At 32.1% G+C, this 12646-nt stretch overlaps 2 protein-coding genes across 2 annotated transcripts; one reads left to right on the top strand and one right to left on the bottom strand.

Moving 5' to 3' along the window:
• Positions 1 to 2926: 2926 nt before the first annotated feature.
• On the bottom strand, positions 2927 to 6874 carry LOC132719717 (uncharacterized). The gene is made up of 2 exons (XM_060703556.1): positions 6517 to 6874; positions 2927 to 4198 (listed from the first exon to the last, which is right to left on the bottom strand). Exons 1-2 carry the CDS (start codon positions 6694 to 6696, stop codon positions 2927 to 2929), a joined length of 1452 nt encoding a protein of 483 aa, XP_060559539.1. The 5' UTR covers positions 6697 to 6874.
• Positions 6875 to 8992: 2118 nt separating this feature from the next.
• On the top strand, positions 8993 to 12019 carry LOC132719722 (extracellular matrix-binding protein ebh-like). Its single transcript, XM_060703571.1, has 2 exons — positions 8993 to 10185; positions 11160 to 12019. The coding sequence occupies exons 1-2, from the start codon at positions 9181 to 9183 to the stop codon at positions 11934 to 11936; spliced, it is 1782 nt and encodes a 593-aa protein (XP_060559554.1). The 5' UTR covers positions 8993 to 9180; the 3' UTR covers positions 11937 to 12019.
• Positions 12020 to 12646: the final 627 nt, after the last annotated feature.

Consider the following 12646-nt stretch of genomic DNA (forward strand, 5'->3'; position numbering starts at 1 on the left):
ATGTGCATGTTTATAATATTTTATTTACACCAACTAATTAATCAAAATGCTGTAGATTAACAGAACCAATAGCCTTTTTATCAGCATTCTTTATACCATTCAGTTAATACGTATTTGCACAGGAACCTTATATTTTATCAATACTTAACCTGAAAGTTTACTTATCAGTTGTATGGAACAAGATCCCCTACAAGAAATAGTGCCTGTGTTTGATGGTTGATATTTGTTAAGTTTTGTGCAAAATTTGCACAATTAAAGAGAAAAGAATATGAACCTTAGATAAATGTTGAGTTTGAAATAATTTGTATGTTGAATACTATAGTATGCAGAATTGGGTTTTAACTTTTTGAAACATTTTTGCAAAATGTATTTTTAAAACTGCGCTTTGGGGAGTAGAAAAATGTTTTAAAAAAGAAAGGGTTTAAATTTTCATTTAATTCATAATTTGTTTTTTCTATCAGATAAATTTTTAAACTTATTTAGTTTATTTGGAACATTCACAAATTACAATTTGGCCCAGAGTTTATATAGAGCAGTGATGATTGGCCAGCGTATTTCTGAAACCTAAATATGACTTTTTGGTCAAATATTGATAAATTATCTGGTGTTATAAAAATGTTTCTATCATGTCTAAATTCTTTAAAGTTTTTTCAAGTTCTGCATTAGTCTTATTGGTATTTAGTACTATTTACTTCCTATTAACATATAAAAAAAAGATTGGTTATTTAACTTAATAAGGGCATGTTTATGGAGGTCCATATATTTTTATATGCCCTTTTGCCCAAAAGGGCATATTATGTTATACCCCCTGGCGTGCGTCCGTCCATTAGCAATTTGGTTTCCGGAGCATAACTTAAGTTCCATTTGACCCACAATGTTCAAACTTCATAGGATGATTGTCCATATTGGGTAGAAGACCCCTATTGATTTTGGGGTCAAAAGGTCAAAGGTCAAGGTCACTATTACCTTAAAACTGAAAACAGTTTCCGGAGCATAACTTAAGTTCCATTTGGCCCACAATATTCAAACTTCATAGGATTATTGTCCATATTGGGAAGAAGATCCCTATTGATTTTGGGGTCAAAAGGTCAAGGTCTCTATTACCTTAAAATTGAAAACAGTTTTCGGAGCATAAACTAAAGTTCCATTTGGGCCCGCAATATTCAAACTCTTAGAATGGATTGTCCATATTACGGTTAGAAGAACCCTATTGATTTTGGGGTCACAAAGGTAAAGTTTAAGGTCATTATTAATAACTTAAGTATTAAATCAACCTACAGCTGATAAAAATTTTATAGGATGAACAGCTTACCCATGTCTTACAAATGCTTCATCCTTACTAAAAAAAAACACTTTCGGGCGTATAATGCTCCGCCTAGCGGTGCTCTTGTTAAGATATTAACCATTCCTCATAAATGTGAATTCATGTTATTAGTGTCTATACATTAATGTGCTTTTAAAACCATATTACTAGTGCTCTGTTAACCTGGCAAAAAGGTTTGGTATTAAACAATGTTTTAACCAGCAAGTTTACATATTTACATCTTAAAAGTATGTCAAATTAAAACATTGTTGATAAGATACATCTGTGACATATATTATTAATTAGTCTACCATATTGAATTTTTTTTACATGACTTCATATTTTCCTATAACACCTTTTGTACCAGTGAAAGTAAATAAAAACGGTATAACTTTCTATGTGTTGAGTTTTGCTTACATAATTATACATGTATATTATTTCTATAAAACTTATATTGTACAATATAACATCTATTACTTTCGGCACGGATCTTAATTACTTTTGATGTAATATAAATCCGTGATTTCGAGTTGGAAGAAAACAGGGTTTAATATATTCATTTGCAGAATGTGTTAAAAAATATTTCATGCGTCGTATGATATTGTGGCGCCGGGGGGGGGGGTAGCTCTTCATTCACTGATAAAGCTAAAGTCAACATTGTGTTAAACAAAAAACAAGTTAATTTAAATGAATGAATAAAAGCATCAAACTGTTGGTAATTGAAAACAAACTTTTAATATTGAAAGTATTCTTTCATTGTTTATATTCAATATCTGGAGACCTGCAGAAAAAAGCACGATTTAATTTTCACGAATGTGGAATATTACCTGGAACAGATGCTAGGTGTCCGTTTGACCATGTGGTTTCTTTAGATATGACATAAACGTTTGGTGCCTACATTAAAAATCATTAAATCAGCGTACATAACCTGGTTAAGATTCTACATGTAGTTTAGAAAAGCTTATTTGAGCTTATGCTGTCTTGTTCTCAAAGCTTACCTTAAGTTAGTGACACAAAGCTACATGTTCTATTTTAAGCGATGGAGGTCCACTACCTTTAAGTGTCCTCTATTATTTTTGTCCATTGCCAGTTAGTGATTTATTTTAGACATCATTTTTGGGTCTTAAACATTAAAAGAAACTATCAGTAAAACTAAATATGTAATACAGAAATACATATACCGCTTAATGAGTAGCACATAAAAGTATAGAAGGATAAGAATAAAATCCTCTTGTCATAAAGAAACAGACGAATTCAATAATACATGAAATTGTTTGTCAATCATCAATTATGTTCTATTTTGTGTTTATACTAGACCTAATCAGACTAGTAGCATACAAATATATACTTGAATGTATATCTTCGATTTCCTCATCCTACGAGCTGTCCTCTATTTTAATTATGCACCAATTTAACTTTTTTGGGTAATTAAATAGCACCATTTTTTAAATATCAAAATTCCTAAAAATCTCTTTTTAAAAATTTTCCACCTGTTTTTTTTATTGGATAAAGAATAGTAACTTTCGGGTTTTTTAAACCAAGACCCCGACTAAAACGCCCTTTTACAATTTTCCCCAAATGGTTTCCCAGTTCTTTTAGTTTTTTCTACGTCCCTACGTTTTTTTAAAATTTTGTTTTTGGGAAAATATAATACGTTTCTTCGTCGCCCTTTTTGTTCTCGAACAACCACCCTAAAAAGTATGTTTCCCCACTGTCAGCGTCTCTTTCATGCGGTGTAAACGTGACTCGACCGTCATCTATGATTAGATATTCAAACTCGTCCTGGTCGAGCAACGGTGGATTCAGATCTTCATCTGTACCAGGTATTAAAATGCGACATGTTATGAATCCGTCTTTAAGCTCTAGAAATTCTGAACTTATTACGTCTACATTCACTTCTGAAGCTTCTTTTTCTGTATCACTTTTAGTTTCATTGTTGTCATTGGTGACGTCACATACCTCTGCTAAAGAATACGCGGTATGGTCTGATTCTTTACATGCTGTAATAAGCAATTCTTTAGAAATGTCTATATTATTTAAGCTTTCTTTTAAGCAATTTTCGTTTGCATCCAATTTATTATTTTCTGGATTTTCTTCTGTGTCTGTTAAGAAAGTCGTTATATATACACGTCCACTGTCCGAAACACTTGCTAGTCTATGTAATTTTGGTCTTGGTTGAATATTCGAAAATGATGTAGGAGGAACAATAATGAAACTGTCCGAGGTTTGGGACAATGCGAAAGGTCTCCATTTTGTAAGGCTGGGTTCGAATATTCTGCTTTGCATTCGAATAGAACCCAGCAAACGTAGTGATGACTTATAATACGTAATGTCCTCTCTGGAAGAAATCTCGATTTCCCTCATAGATTTCATAATAAGCGGCCTTTTCAAATCCACAAAAATTGTAGGTCCCAGTAAATATGAATTCAATAGTCCCTGTAAATAATTAATGCTACACTTTTTGTTAATTTCCTTTTTGTTCGAAACTGATTTTGATATTCTGAAACTATTTAGAAGCTGGTCAATTATGTATGATTTATGTAGATTTTCTTGAACAAGCCATTCTGTGTTGGTATTTAAATCAATATCACTAAAAGCCTCAGACCTAAATCTATCATTCTCATCTTTTGGTAAGTTTTTTGTATAATCACTATTGCAAAAGTCACTATTTTCAATCCATATCTTTACTCGGTTTTCATTTGGAACAGAAAATATCACATCATTGTATTCTTCCGCCGACACAAAACTTTCAGTTCCGGATGAAGCAGACGACAAAGTACCGGAGCAAGCATAACCAAAATTCTGAGGTAAAATGTCCTCCTTGACGGCAGCTAACAAGGCATCAAGTTCTTGTAGTTTCTTCCAAAGTTCAATGTCACTTTGCATCAGACGAAGCTGAAGTGAAAATTCAAACGATTCTGATTTATTACGACAACCGAAAAAATAAACTACAAGTTAATGTGAAATATTAGAATTAATTAATATGCCACTCTATATCTGAAAAAAAAACAAAAAAAAAAAACTTTTTATGCATTTGAAGTATTGAATTCAAACTCATAAAATATCACTATAAAAATTTCTACGTACCACCTACAAAGTTCGCATTTGTCTATTTCACTCTCGTTTTTGTTTTTTTAGTCCTTGCAAAAAAGAGTGGAGAAAAAAAATAGGTTGAAAAATAGTTATTAGTATTAGGTATGCGTCATTTGTTTGAAGCTAAGGTTGCTGAGAGGGCATGCATACATCACGTCACCATAGTGACCGACTCGCGCTCGTCCTGGCCTGAGGATAAAATGTTACAGTTATTACACTCACTGTGACACATAGATAAGTATAATGTTTAAAACATACCAGTTTGATGATGCAGGTACTGAGTGCAGTTTGTCAAATTGGCCGACAGCCGATCTTAGGATGTTTCACTACTACAGAACATGCTTTTCGTTGACAATTTTATGAATAACTTTTAAACAACATACTTCCTATAGTGGGAGCATGGTGTTTTAATGTATTTTACTGAATAAATCTACTTTTGTGGTTACATGTATATTTGCGATAGTAAGTTTCGTTGTAATCTCAAGAATATCATTCATAATATTTTATTTTGTTTTAATCTATAAACCTGCACCAACAAGGTTCTCTAAGATTCGCATGTGTCAATCAGCGGTAACCTCGGTTCCTATTCCTTTGGAAGTTCAGGGAATTCGGCGAACAGAGCTAAATTTATTTTGTGTCCGTGCCCGCATTGTCGAATCAATTTGGGGATATGTCCAACTCTAAGTGCGGTTACAAAACTGCTATTTTATCATTTAACCATTTTCGTAGTGTGGGTCACTGGAAGTTCGATCAATTACAAATCCAAAACTCAAAGTAGCCGCAATTTTCATAGAGTTAATGAAGGATTACAAATGTCAAATGCACAATTATTTCTTCAAAGATTAGTCTTTAACCATTTTATAATTAAGTGAGAAATACTTAACTTATATTGCCAGCGTCTCATTATTCTGATATTTTTCTGACAGATCGATTTGTCATGTACATATTTGCTCATAGTGTACTTTAACTTGTTCAACAATATGGGCAAATGATTACCTACATCATTTACATAAACATGAAATTGTAAAAAGAAAACTATACATAATGTATTTTGTTTAAAAATGTTTATAATAATATGATAATGATAATGGTGTTTATACTGTTTAAAAGGCCTTATCAGATAAACATTTATGTGTATAGGTGATACCCCTTAAGTCATTCGGTTTTTTAGCTTTTTAGGGCAACTGATTTACTTTGTCCATAATTAGTATTATATGTATTGATGGGGCAGTTTATACTATATAAAGTTTGACAGTTAATACTAAATACAGTAACAGCATGAGACGCATTGGTGAAAATATTTTCACCCAAACTTTTTCGATATAATTGTACAGTAGATTTCTGATAAATTTATTATTTTTGTTTCTGCTCAAAATCGGCATGCAATGAAAAAAAAAATTAATTGAATTAAATATAATTTATCAAAGGATACATTAGTAAGTAACTAATCATTTAAAGATCTATGGTCTGTCCGGCTATCTACACGAGTATGAATTACAGAGGAGAAAAACAGTTTAAGATTATATTCAAAGAATTTTAAGCAAATTTCTTTCAAAAGTTTAATTTCATTTATTTGAATTGTAATTTATGCTAAAAAAAAATGTTTTCGTAAAGGAATTATTATTAAAATTTATGACAAAAAAAATGGTTCTTTTTCAAATCATTGGATGGAGAGAAAAATCAGTGTAAGAAACTACTACGAATTAGATTTAAACCAAACTATCTGAAATGGGTTTGTTCATGTCCCCATTTTTGTTTTAGCACCGGGAATGTGGTACTGTGGGGACTGCGGGGAAACAAAAATTTGGACATGGCACCCAAAACAGTCCCCCATTTCAGAAACTCCTTTTAACGTTTAGCGGTTTAAATTTTTATTTTAGTGATTTTGTCAGGCAAAATCCATGAAAAATGACAAGGGTGTAAAAATTTTTATTATTGGGGGACCATTTTGATTTTCAACTTAAAAAAATTGAACAAGTCTACATGAATACAATAGGCGAGTGCGAGTAAAAAAGCATGTTTTAATTGTGTTTGTAATGAATAAATGTTATAAACGTTTTAAAAATATAATGAAACTTGTCTATTAAAAGAAATTGGTGATAATAATTATAATAACGTACCATTTCTTTTCTCAATATCCATAGATTTCTATCAAATGAACTTCTATTGCCTGAAAACTGTTCCATCTCATGAATATACTTAGATACCAATTCTTCCTTTTCTAGAAACAGTTTGTCTAATGATTGAACTTCTGTATCAACTGCGGTATCGTCAGACCACTGTTTAGCGTTGTCATTCATTTCTTAAACTTTGAATTATTTACAAAAGACGCTGAATGCGCTCGTCTGCTACGCGGACTGATGTATCGACTTATGACATAAGCATTTTAGTGCTTTGCTTAGAAAATATTTAGATCAATCTTTGTTATGATTTTTCAAAAATGTTGACGTGTAGACTTGATATAATTGATTAATTAGATTAGATGGCAATTAAGAAGAATGTTAGAGGCAATGGCAAGTTAGAGGTGAAATTATTTCGTGGAAGGTTAATTTGGTACATGTAAAAGGTGATCACGATGTAATTTTAACATACATCATGATTCATTGGACACATATCATTATACTAGTACATTATAATCACAATACACTGAGAAAATATATAATATCTTATACTTTTGTACTTGATAGTTTTTACCTTTTTCTATATTGACGTTTGAAGCATTAAAATGAAAATAAATAAGCACGTGATTCTTGCGCAAAAAATCTTTTTGCAAAGCCCGCGGTCAACCATGACAAAGAAATATGATATTCTTTAGAGTACAATGTTTAAGTGTGTAGTTTGAATCTAGTGTATAAAATGTTTTCTAATATAGTGTTAGAATATATTTGCAGCAACGGTATTCTTAATTCCAAGTACACAAGTGTCCATGGTTAGAAGTTTTAAATGCAAAATTAAGACAGTATAAAGGTATAGAGGGAGACATGTTTACATACATTTTTAAAAGAAGTAAACAAAGTTGTTGACAGGTTAATAAGACTCTAAGTCATCACGGGAGGGGGAATGTTAATTCAAAGTTATTCAGTGATAATCTACACATAATGAAAAAAATTAAGACCATTTGAAAAAATAATACTTTGTTTGCATTTATGAAGATACAGGGAAAATAGTTTTTTACCTGAAAAGGTAAATTTTGTCCTCGCAAAATGTTTAATGTAACCGAATTGTTTTATTGATCTGTTCATTTAAACTTACATCTGATTTTGGTAATTTTTTATGTGGGTATATGAAATGACCTCTTTTTCTGCATTTTTCTTCATTTTCTGCTTTGTTGTAACTACTGCTACTTAATTTTACTTAAAGTCGATAATTTGTGATAAGAATGTGACTGTTAGAGTTCGAGATTAAAGTAAATGATTCTGCAGGAAAGAAAAATTGAAAAAGTATAAATTATTGATTTGTTTTTAAATCATTACAAATGTCTCAAGACCGAAAAAAAATGTATATAGCTGGAAAATAAGGCAAGTCACATGTTAACTTTTGAAAAGATATCTACAAACGCATGACATATATGTATATACTATTGAAACAACAGGTTTTTAAAAGCCTTGTAAATGGAACTGAGGAATGCTTTCAAACGAACAGTGCTGTTTTTCATACATTTCAAGTCATGAATTGATAAGATGGTCCAATTATGCGGTTTATGTTATATTGAACATTTGACAATAAATTCTTTATTATTGACTTAAACAAAAGTCACTTTCATATACTTCACACATATGAAAATGTATAAATATGTACACGTAATGTTTTCCGTTATTTGACATGTTCGTGTACAAAAAGGGCATCAAAATAAACGTAATCAGTAAAATATCTATTTATAAAAATACTGCAGCTCTTGCTTTAGAAATTAAAGCATATGAATATACTCTTTATGTAACAACAAATATTATGCAAACAGTAATAATACATTTGTGTTCGATTCTTTTTAAGCAAACGATCTTAACTATCTGTAACGTTACGCCTGAATTGCATATAAACTAACTGTATATATAATTAATGGTCAGTAACCACCTGTATAAATCGCACGTGGATCGTTCGTTATACCAAGACACGTCATCAACGTCAAATTTAGAAGTAGCGCATTTTTACCGACGCCACGGTGAACTGTGTCGCATAATTACCGGTCATCGTATAAGAATGGTGTTAGTTAAAGCTGTAAATATTCTACTCCATAAAGTATTGCTCTTAATTTGCCGACTTTAAATGAAAAACTTATCTCGCCTTTACTGATTTGTGGCCTTTTACTATTGTAATGAAATTTAACGAAATGAATCTATAACATATATACCCATGGGAATAACTGTCTAGTTATATACAGTAACCAAATATAAGTTATAAATATTGTAATATTTTGTGTTTATAATGAATCACAATTTAAATTTAGCTAATTCGTCTCAGTTACATGTCTATTGTTTTAGATCACCGATTACCTTTTGTTTGCAAGCAGGTTGGCAAGTTACATGTTTTCACTTCAATACAGTCCAGTATGTCTATTGTTTTATTAAATCTTTTACCTTTAAATGTAATATATGTTTATAACTTTAGCAGTTTTAAGTTCAACTTTCAGTAGCGTATGATGAAAGATTTTGTTCTTGATGTTTCGAATAGTATATAAAATAAAGGAAAAGAATAAATAGTGACATATTATTTTTGATTTACTTTAGGCGAACACAGTTACTGATTAAGTTACATTTTACGAAAAGGGAATATATGACAAAATAATAATGAGTGAAAATAACAATTTGCAGTTGCAGCAAGAAATCAATCAAAACATGACGATAGCTTCAAGTCAACCGTTTGCGATGTCCAATGAGGAGCAAGCCTTCAACATTCAACAACAATTACGAGGAAATTTCAACCGTAGCAACCGGAGACGGACGGGCCAGGAGAGGATCGAACAACAAAGTAATACTCGAGAATGGGTCAATAAGTCAAACGTTACCGGTAGCATGGTGCATATAGAGGCGGTTGAACAATCGAGACTAGCTAAGGACTGGGTCCACAATGTCAGTCAGGATGTTTTAAGTGCTACACAACGAAACAATAGAGCGAGTTCTGAGAGTATAGACACCATTCGTGAAAATATCAAAAATAGTCAGGAATCATTGAAAAAGCGAAGTTGTGAAAGTCTTACAATTGAGCAAGCCTCTCTACAAAAAAGTATTGGGTCGACCTCAGTGAAGAAAAATGACAAAGCAATAGACAGTGGTCGATGTCGAGAAACTGAAAATAGCAGCTTAAATAGAAATAGCGCAAATAATTTGACAATAAGCGGTACAGGTGAAGGCAAGATAAGCAATATAAATCGTGAAAACTCAATAGAAAAAAGTGGACAATGTTGTAATATAAGAACTAACGAAAATAACAAAGTAACAGATGATGATATCACTTCAGAAAACAACAAAAATAAAGAAAATGTTAAACCAACATTAGACAATGCTTCACCAATAAATAAAAGTAATGTGACAAGTACAGAGAGCACGGACTCTTTAAATGAAAGTACCTTTGACCTTTCACGTTCTTACAGGTCATTGTCAATGAAAGACCCGCATAGTGCAGCTATAGACTTATCAAACAATTGCCGACAGTTTTATTTCAATCACATGAAAGCTGCTGAAGCTATAAAACAGTCTGTGCGGTCGGCAAAACACACTCGAGCCATAGAAAAAATGGAAGGCAAGCCAAGTTCTCGAATTGATAATGCAATGGACAGGCTCCGATCAGAAATGGTAAGTTAAAGTGATAACATATTATGCTTTATTGTCAGAATTAAAGCTTTGCAACTACCCATTCAATATTTCTTTGAATTTATAACTGATGAACTGATGAAACATCAACTTTGGATAGGATATGCTTAATTCTTTTGCCAGAAATCGAAGTTTCGGTTACAAAATTATGTGTTTATGTATAAACTGAAGACGCAAACGGCAGAGTATTGCTAACCAGACAAAAGTTCTTCTTATGACATCTGTTGTACTGTTATTGTTCATTGTTAGAACAAGTAACCTCTGCATTGACATTGACACATTTATAATAAACGTAATTGAATTCAATTTTGACCGATTGTAGAAACTACTTGACAATTTGATAGCATTGGAGTAAAATTGTAGACTATTGTACTTCATGTCATGGGCATTTAATTGTGCTTAATTAAGCTTATTCTTTTAAAAGGATAATGTAACACAATTATAGGTATAATTTTCTAATTTGGCTAGGTTATAACAATAAAATTATACTGTAACTGTTTCAATGGTTTGTTACATTGTGGTGTATGACATTATCGTATATCGACATACAAAAGAAAACATATTTGATTGAAATCACCACCAAAGTTTCACTTAAAACAATACAATATTAAACAAAAGAAATAAGAAAATTTGTGAAGATCTTTTGTTAACAATGATATAAACGATTTTCTGTCTTGGGTATAATATTTCTTAAACGCCTTGTTAATTTGATCTGCATAGAAGGAAGGGCGTCGAGAACAATAGGGCATGTAACTTTTTATTCATGTCAATATGAACGTCTACCATGACCTGAAAAGTACTTGAACAAAACCTGTATCAACCAGCGAAAATTGGATACAAATGAATTACATTTTACTTTTATCGTCTGCAATATAACTAATTTGCTAAGATTGTCGTCTGGTCATTTCAATACATTTATTCTATAGTTTATTAAAATGTTATTTTATTGTTTACAGGCTGACCTGATGGATCAAGATTTGTCTCTAATGTCGCAACTGTTAAAGTTGAACGATAAGATAGAAGAAGTGAAGACGCACGTGGCGTACAGACAACAACGAGAATCTTTCACCAGTCAAAGCTCGTGCTACCTAAGCGGAAGTGAGATGTCGGACTCAGAGTTTGAAGACAATGATGACAGCCGATTTGATTTATCTAAATCTGCTAAAGACTTCAAATTACCCGCAATAAGATTACCGCAAGAAGCAGAGCCTCAGAAGGAGGTGGTATTACGAAGACTGGAGCCGGCTGACAGTAGAATCATTGTCTACAAGAAGAAAAAGTCGCGAAATGGGAAGCGCCGTACTAAAAAGAGCATATCTAGACCAGAAACTGACGAAGACTCGATGGAAGAAAGTGGTGAAAGCGAAGAAGATGACAACGATTCTCTATCGGGCACCGAAAGTACATTAAGTCATTCTAGTTCAACTATTAATGGTTCTGATCAAAGTGGTGACAACGCTGACCAAACATCAGATGCACCTGATAGCGGAATTCAAAGTCCAAAGGCACCAGAAGAGCCACCTAAACCTAAGAAGGGTGGTATTTCACAAAATAGACGGTTCTTAAACTTTCATAAGAAAAATGGAAATTTCTCAAAATCTATTTTGACTGGTTTAAATGTTTTGACTATGCAGGGGCACAATGTACCGTTAGACAAGTATTATGTTCCCCAAGGACTTGTATATCTTAAACAAGAGAAAAGTGAAAATGTTTTTTGCCAGTTCACAAAATAATATGACGTGTAATATTTAATAGTTATGTTGTTGCAATAGAAAAAAATATTGGTCAGTATATGACAATAAAGGAAAGAAAATATATGAAACAGTTTTTGCTAGATTTTCTTTGTCCAAATAATAATCGTGAGAAAATTGTTTGGTTTTGTTTGGTTTTACGGCGCACAAACACAGTTTAGGTCATGTGACGCCGAAACAGGAAAGATGGTTTTGGTTAACCTCTGCTGTTACAAATTTCAAATGGTCAAAACCACTTCACCTGCTGGAGCTAAGGGATGCATAGACTCCAGTAATTCGAACCCATTTAGTCGCCTTTTAATTACGATCATGCAGGGACAAACGGTAGCTGTAATTCTGATGCCTTAACCCTTAAAGCCAACCCCTCTGTCACCATGGGGAAAGATTATGACACTAAACACATGAAAATTAAAACATTGTTTTAAAGGGGTGCAACTAATATTTAAACTTGGTATCGTCGTAAATAAAGGTTTTTTTTTTACTGATTTCAAGTTCAGATTTTTCATGAGATTGGGGTAGCATAAACTGGAACTTTTCCAGCACTTTTTCAAAACAATCCTTACTATATACATAATGTTTAAAAGTTTTTGCTGCGCACAATATCATACAAAATATGAGAAATATATGATACTCTACTAAAATTCAGGCATAGACCTTGAACTTCTTTACGTTTGAACTGCATTTTTGTCAAT

This window comes from Ruditapes philippinarum, unplaced genomic scaffold (assembly GCF_026571515.1).
Source record: "Ruditapes philippinarum isolate M1 unplaced genomic scaffold, ASM2657151v2 ctg2458_1_1_1_1, whole genome shotgun sequence".
Classification (NCBI taxonomy): Eukaryota; Metazoa; Mollusca; class Bivalvia; order Venerida; family Veneridae; genus Ruditapes; species Ruditapes philippinarum.